At 55.2% G+C, this 7,505-nt stretch overlaps 3 protein-coding genes across 3 annotated transcripts in view; 1 reads left to right on the top strand and 2 right to left on the bottom strand.

Moving 5' to 3' along the window:
• The window catches only part of VDBG_01002 (THO complex subunit 2), a gene marked incomplete at both ends in the record, with an annotated part of 7,342 nt that extends 5,875 nt beyond the window's left edge, over positions 1-1,467 (bottom strand). The window contains one exon of the mRNA XM_003009273.1: positions 111-1,467. Within this exon, the coding sequence (XP_003009319.1) occupies positions 111-1,467 (1,357 nt within the window). The remainder of the gene's footprint in view (positions 1-110) is intronic.
• A 982-nt stretch (positions 1,468-2,449) lies between these two features.
• Positions 2,450-4,139, top strand: VDBG_01001 (homoserine O-acetyltransferase; the record flags this gene model as incomplete). The annotated part of the gene is made up of 4 exons (XM_003009272.1): positions 2,450-2,492; positions 2,625-3,015; positions 3,099-3,730; positions 3,871-4,139. The coding sequence occupies 4 exons, from the start codon at positions 2,450-2,452 to the stop codon at positions 4,137-4,139; spliced, it is 1,335 nt and encodes a 444-aa protein (XP_003009318.1).
• Positions 4,140-4,600: 461 nt separating this feature from the next.
• VDBG_01000 (interferon-induced GTP-binding protein Mx1) lies at positions 4,601-7,478 on the bottom strand (the record flags this gene model as incomplete). Its single annotated transcript, XM_003009271.1, has 4 exons — positions 4,601-5,320; positions 5,384-6,430; positions 6,661-7,021; positions 7,315-7,478. 4 exons carry the CDS (start codon positions 7,476-7,478, stop codon positions 4,601-4,603), a joined length of 2,292 nt encoding a protein of 763 aa, XP_003009317.1.
• Between the last annotated feature and the right edge of the window lie 27 nt (positions 7,479-7,505).

Below are 7,505 nucleotides of genomic sequence, written 5' to 3'. Positions count from 1 at the left end.
AAGCAGGTTGGCAGGGAGAGCTTGCCCTTCCCTGAAATCGGACGCATAAAACCGAAGTTTGAAGCCCAAAAGTTGTGCAGCGACACGATTCCCTTGGGGGGGGAGCGTACGGGTGGCCGTGATCCACGATCTCACGGCCTCGCCTTCAGTCGCGGCGCCAGCAGTATCGGCTGCAGCGCGCTCGAGATCCTGCTCTGACGCTCGTCGGCCACCGAGCTCGAAAAAGGCCTGGATCTGATTTTCCCGTGCTCTTTCCCAGAATTCGATGTCCCTTTGGCGCCTCACCTCGGCAATAGCAGACTCATCCAGTTCGGAGGGGAGAGGAAGAGCCCAGTCGGGAAGACCACCCTGAACGATGGCATCGAAAGGCGTGTTACTCCGAGGCCACCATGAACTGACGCGCAAGAGCTTCACGAAGAACTTGCTGGCTTTGACTAGAGACGTGGCGTGAACATCGAGGGCGACGTCAAGCACTCTGCCAACATCGAGATCAAAGGTTCCAATAAGCCCCTTGATCTTCTCGAAAGCAGCCTCGGCCTCCCTTGTCGTGGGTGTGTCGTAGTCATCAACGCATGAAAATAGCTCGGTCACCAGTTTTGAGTAACCTTCCGACTCTTCTCTCAGCAGGTTGTAGTTGGCCTGCCGGTAAAGCATGTTGGTGGAGTGACGAATGGCCATCTTGCCAAAAACCTCCCGGATAAGGCCGAGTTTCTGAAGAAGAGGGGCATCCAGCACTTGGCGGATGAGCGTCGGCGATATGGCCGTCGCAATGAGGAAGTCCCGAAATTCTGGGATAAAAAGGTCGGGTTGGTTGTCCATGATGATGGTTATCGTGTCCAGCAAGAGCGTGTGTGGCTCGAACGAGTAAGAATCTTTAATAACCTCCTTCGTTTCCGGGCCGAGGATCTCTTTGACACAGGCGCCGGCATCAGTAGGGTTGAGGCGGTATTCGGCAACTGACTGCACGAATTCCTGGAAAAGGCTGGACAGCTCGGTGATGTCGACATCCTGTCTTGACTGCACGCCGTGTTCGATGAGAGCTTGCCTCGAACCGCTGTCCCAGGACGCAATCTTGTCATCGGTGAGAATCTCATAGGGGTAGTTGGATGAAATCGTTGCCGGGAGAGTCGCTGCTGGCGCAGGTGCGGCAGGAGGGGGCTGTTCCACAGGAGGAGCAGGCGGGGCGGCGGCAGCGGCTGGTGCTCGTGGCGTCTGGTGGCGAGAGGTCGTCGGTGAAGAAGCATATTGTTGTTGATGGTGGTAGGGAGCGCCTTGTCCAGCCTGGTTCTGCGTCGAGTCGCGACGATCGTTCCTCCTGCCGTTCCTGCCGCCACCACGGCCACCTCTTCCACCACCATCATGGCCATCTCGACCGCGTTGACCCATGGCGGTATCTGCAGGTCGGTGGGGCGAGGGTCGGTTGCCGTCGAAAGATTGATCGGGTCGCTTGCGCTTGGCGGGAGCCATTGTGAGGCTGCTCTGGCGATGGGCGGATCACGGGCTCATTGGTGAGAGGAGCAGATGCGTATGTGTACGTGTCGACAGCAGTTGCCGAGATGACTAGCCTGGCGATCAGTAAGGGGGGGCAGAGTCGAGAGACGCGCGACAAGACGACGGGTCCTCGTACAAGGTCAACAGATTATGACAGCATGCGATTGGGCTGCTGATATTGGTGTCGGTATGGGGATTGGCGAAATGGGTCGACAAAGAAAATCGGAGTGGAACGCGAAGCTTGACGGGGCGGTTTCGAAGCTCCGTTGGCGACCGAGTGTGGCGGAATAAAGGCACGGGTCGGCTGCCGCCTAGGTAGGTCGCAAAGAAGTCGTAGACGTCACACGACCAGCTGCACCAGATTGCTAAAAGGCAGCGGAAGGCAGGCGCGAGGTCAAGGTGATGGAGATCCTCGACGAACCTGAGGTGGAGGGAGGTTGTGATGTGGTCGTCGACACGATGGCTGCGAGGCAGTTGCGGTTGGGGTCCGCCTAAGAAATCCATTCGTCGCGCAGAGCAAGAGCAAGAGCCAGAGCAGGAGCAAGCAAGGGCAGGTGGAGACCAAAAAGATAGGAGCCTGCCGAATGGCGAGGCTGAACTCAGTGGAGTGGATCTCAAGGTTCCAGGGACTTGACTTTTCGCTGGCCAGAGCACACTAACCAAGGTCCCCAAGACAGTCCCAAGGACGCAACTCCGGAAGACGGCTGTTTGCTGACTCATGTGTGCTGAGAACCAATAAGAGGCTCTCCCGTCTGGATTGCGTGATGACGCTATTCTGGCTCCATCAGTGTCAGCATCCTGATCAAGGCTGTGTTGCCAAATGACTCAACGTGACAGACTTGTAGTACATCGGAAGCACCTGGCATAGTTGAGGAAAGATCCGCCGGTTTTCGTCGACTTGGCTTTTTAGTCCGCATCGCAACACTGCATTGTTGGAAAGGCAGGGTCCCTTTCCACGATGGCGGTTCAAACTCAGGAGGCCGAGGACCGGCCACGATTCGGTCAGTATTCTCATGCTCGTGCTTTCACCCCTCACCTCACTGTATCAAGCATCCGTCCCACTCTTCACTCCTGATCTTACGGTCGTGGCGTGGAGTATAGTTTGAGAAGACCAGTGACTGAATACTTCCAAGAAAGAACGCAAACACAGCCTGAGAACCCGTTCGCTGGTCTCATTCCCGAGCAGCAAATCGCCATCATCCCCTCCTTCACACTCGAGTCTGGGGTGACGCTCTACAATGTCCCCGTGGCGTACACAACGAGGGGAACGCTCAATCCCAACGGGGACAATGCCATGGTCATCTGCCATGCCCTGACGGGAAGCGCAGATGTCAGCGACTGGTGGGGTCCTCTGCTCGGCGGCCCAGGGAGGTCCTTCGACACGTCGAGATTCTTCGTCGTCTGCATGAACAGCCTCGGCAGCCCATATGGCACAGCAAGTCCTGTCACGGCAAAGGATGGTGATCCGTCCAAGGGCCGATATGGCCCTGAATTCCCCCTGACCACCATCAGGGACGATGTCAAGTGAGAATTTGCCCGCCACCTCCGAGAAAAAGTCGCACGCGATATCATGTGTCTACGAGAGGGTGTCTCTAACAGTGCGGCAGTCTTCACAGGCTCCTCCTTGATGAACTTGGCGTCAAGCAAGTAGCAGCTGTCATTGGTGGTTCTCTCGGCGGTATGTTCGTCCTCGAATGGGCTTACTTTGGCAAGGACTACATCCGCTGCATTGTCCCCATCGCCACCTCCAGTCGACACAGTGCCTGGGGCATCAGCTGGGGCGAGGCTCAGCGCCAGAGCATCTACGCCGATCCCAAGTATGAGGATGGCTACTACACCTTCGAGGACCCCCCGGCTGCCGGTCTTGGTGCCGCTCGCATGTCGGCCCTCCTGACCTACCGCAGCCGCAACTCGTTTGAGTCGCGCTTCGGCCGTAATACCCCCGACCCTTCAAAAAGGCAGGTCATTCGCGAGAGGCCCCGGCCCACGACCCCCTCGGGCGCCCACTTCCACATCCACAACGACGGCCACCGCGTCTCTCGCGCCGGCATGTCTCGCCACAACAGCGGCGGCAGCCAGGCGAGTATCGGCACGCCGGCCACCGTCGACGCCGCGTCCGTCCTGCCGACGCGGATCCGCAGTTCCACGGCCCCCAGACGAGAGCCTCACGCGGCGACAAACTGCAACGTCGACGTACTTCTCGGCCCAGTCCTACCTGCGCTACCAGGGCGGCAAGTTCGTCAAGAGGTTCGACAGCAATTGCTATATTGCCATGACGCGCAAGCTGGACACGCACGACGTCTCGCGAGGTCGCGCGGATTCTGTGGCCGAGGCGCTGGCCCTGATCGAGCAGCCCACCCTCGTTCTCGGCATTGAGAGCGACGGCCTCTTCACCTTTGCCGAGCAGGAGGAGATTTGCCGAGCACATCAAGCTCGGCAAGCTGGAGCGCATCGACAGTCCAGAAGGCCACGATGCTTTCCTGCTGCAGTTTGAGCAGGTCAACAAATACGTCCTCGCCTTTCTGAAAGAGGTCTTGCCGGATATCATGGACAAGGAGAGCCAGTCAGTCGAGGAGGAAGGCGTCGGCAAGATAACTAAGAGCAGTACGTTCGGCGAGGCAGAAGTCGAGGACATTACGGCATGGTAGGAGGGGAATGTAGATCCTGACCAATCATGTCGGTCGTGTATGAGATTATGATTTGCGCTGCTCAATGCAGCCTTTGTCCGCCCCTCAACTTCCAGCTATGATTTGCCCCGGATTCAACTTCCGGCGCGCTGGTGAGATGCGTTGGCCATAGAGCTGGCCTGGGCGGACCATGATGCTGTACAAAGTGAAGCAGCCATGAAAAATAGAAAGAAAAGAATGTAACAAGTTCCCCAGGATAGATGCCCTTGTGCCAAAAAGAAAACGGGTGACTGGTGCTGATGGTAGAAGACGTGGGTTCTGTATCTACCCATTCATGGATGCTTACACAAAATTATCATCCACAACATCAGCATAGTCTTTCCCATCCACTGGTTCATGATGTTAAGCTACCTAAGCACAACTGTCTAGAAGTAAGGGATTGACGGTGTAAGTAGACCCAGTAGTGGTGGCCTTGCCTTTACCTAGCCCCCAAATTCCAGCACAGCAGCTGCCTTCTTGTAGTTATCGACCTCGCGCACGAGCTGGTCTCGATGGTTTCGGGTGAGAAAATCCTCGCCAGCAACTGCGTTGAGCTTCTTGTCATCCAGCTCCGAGACCAGTTCAGGGGTGAAGATGTTCAGGGGGCCGTCCCCGACGTCAAGGAGGTAGTACAAGATGCTCTGTTGGCACACCACGTCCACAAACCGCTTGCGTGCTACCTTGTAATAGCTCTTCAGAATGTCATGAATATCCTCGTGAACCTGCAAAGAGTTTGACTTGTGCGTCGTGATCTGACTCAGCTGCGAAGGATCGATGGCCACCATGCGAATTTGACCGCCTCGCTCATCCCAAGAGGACTGTAAGACAGAGTGTGTTCTGATAGAGGCGGCAAGCCTGGCCGTGCGACATTTGTGTAGATTCTCGTTGAAGTAGTGATTCAACGTGTAGGGCGGGCCGTTTCGCTCGATGTCCAGGATGAACTGGGTATGCTTCATTGCGCGTTTGTATGAGTTGCACAACTTCTGTTGAAGGACCATGCTCATGAGATGGCCGCGCATGCTCTCGTCCGGACAAACCACCTTCAAAAGCTCAACGATGAAGTGATGTACAATACGGATGGCCTGGCTGGTGTAACGCAGAGCCAAAGGCTCCCATTTCTGCGACTGATGTCGGAAGGCTTCTGCTAGAGCGGAGCCGCCAGACTAATTGTGTTCATGTTAGCTATGGGTGCAACTTTATCGGTCACTGGGTTCTCGTCAACATACTGTTCCAAGTTCGGGTCCTCGGGAGGAGTCGTAGATCCTCGCAATTTGTTCCATCAAGGTAACTCGGGTGCTGGTAGGGGCCACCGGCAACTTCTCCTGCAAGATTTCTCGAAGTTCCTTGAATGGACCCTGAAACATGTCCATCATAGGTGAGTCTCTCACTTCTGATTCCTCATCTGATGATTCCTTATCTGATAATTCCTCATCTGATGAACCCTTATCTGCCCGTTTGTAAGCTTCCACCGTTGCGACGTCTTGGTCTTGAAACTCCAGGGTATGCCCAATGTCATTGCACTGCTTGCTGAACGCTTCATTTAGCTTGACAAGGTGGCTGATGAGCTTCAGGGACTGGTCATTAGCAAAGAGCTCCACTCCATTGTAGAGACCTTGGCGACCTCTCTGAGCAATACTTTGGAATGCGGTGCTGATCTGAGTAAGGCACCGCCTCTGGGCATTCGAACCATCCCTGGCCGGACCGAGCCTTTCGAGTCGAGCCTCCCTGTTGGCGAGGTTGTTCTTCACATCGAGAGCTACATTCTTAAACTCCTGCTTTGTGACGCTTCGTAAGAGATCCCTTAGCGCTGTCAAGAGAGCAGTGGTGCCGACTCTGCGAGTTGACTGAAGGTCTGCCCACGGCGGCGTAGAGAAGAAGACCTGCTCCGACTTCTGCTGAGCGGTCTTGTGACAGCTGCCAATATCGTCGGAACCACGGTTCTTCACAACGTAGTATCCTAAGCGCAGTGGATTTTTTCGGCCCTGGATCAAGTCGCAAATGGCTTGCTGCATGGCCTTTTCGGGGGCGAGATCAGGCTTGGTGAGGACGCCCAAGGTGCGTACTCCGTCCGGGTCAACCTCTTTGGCCATGGTCAAGACTTCTTGTGTTGCAATATCAACATTGCAAGGAATTACGGCAAGAATGATGGTACGCTGGTCCGTGATGTATTTCTTGACCATGTTCCTGACAAGGAGTATGTCGTTGTCGGTCGTCAGATTCTCGGTGGAGGTGCGGAAGATACCCGGAACATCGATGATAGTAAGATGTTGTTGCTGAGTTCACTCAATGTCAGTCCCTAACATGATCGAGAGATTGATAGCGTCCCGTGTGGGTTGGCTTACGGTAGGCCCGCTGATTACGATCTTGAGAATGTCCTCGGAGAAGGTTGTCAAGTCTGTCGAAGACGGTTCATCCCCGTCTCCGCGGATGCCCATGGCGTTGTTTGCCTCGACATGGAGTGAGTAAAATGAATGCATTTGAATGAGTATGGCAAGCAACTCACGTCGGCAAACACTTCGGCCAGAGCCAGATCTTCTGTGTTGATAGAGCGCCGAAAACCCCTGAGCTGTTCTGCGCGGCTCTCGCTGGAGTTTGGGTGTGGGATGATGGATACGTCAATACCTTCGGAGCCGTCACGACGAGAAGTGATCTGAGTCGCGTATCTGGTGCAGAGGCCAGCCGCACGCGGGAAGGCGAAGCCTGTCAAGCTCTCGAGCACGGAGCTCTTGCCAGATGACTGGTCACCTACCACGACAAGTTGAGGGAGAGAAACTTGGTCAGCAATACCACACTCTCGGAGCTTGTCGATGATGTTGACGTAAACCTCGTCACCGAGAATAGCAGGAGGTTCGTTCATCGTCAAGCTGCCCATTCTGGAGAGCGATAAGTGCGGGCGGTTGGGCTTGGGAGGGGACGATCGAAGCAGGTGAAGAAAGCAGGTGAAGAAAGCAGGTGAAGAAAGCAGGTGAAGAAAGCAGGTGAAGAAAGCAGGTGAAAGCGTTGGCGTCAGCTGGATTAAAAATGGAGTCTGTGTTGAGTTCAGTTTGGGCAACAGTACAGGAAGTCTGTCCTTTTATTATTTTTCTCGAACTTGCTTCACCGCATGCCTTGCGAGGCTGCCCACAGGCTGCAGGCTGCCTCTCGCGCCGTTTGATACATCAATGGCTTGGCTACCAACAGTCTTTCCAATAGATCCGTGACGACTATGTAGTGTTGAGCAGCCACATTCTGCGTATCATCGTGGTCATTGTCAGGACCACGACGGCGGCCTGTTTTCATGCCAGGGTCAAGAAATGGGCCAACAAGGCAGACTGCGAGCATGATGGACGGAGCGGCCGGAACAAATGT

Source organism: Verticillium alfalfae, genomic scaffold (genome assembly GCF_000150825.1).
Source record: "Verticillium alfalfae VaMs.102 supercont1.1 genomic scaffold, whole genome shotgun sequence".
Lineage (NCBI taxonomy): Eukaryota > Fungi > Ascomycota > Sordariomycetes > Glomerellales > Plectosphaerellaceae > Verticillium > Verticillium alfalfae.
This window is presented reverse-complemented; position numbering and strand designations above follow the sequence as displayed.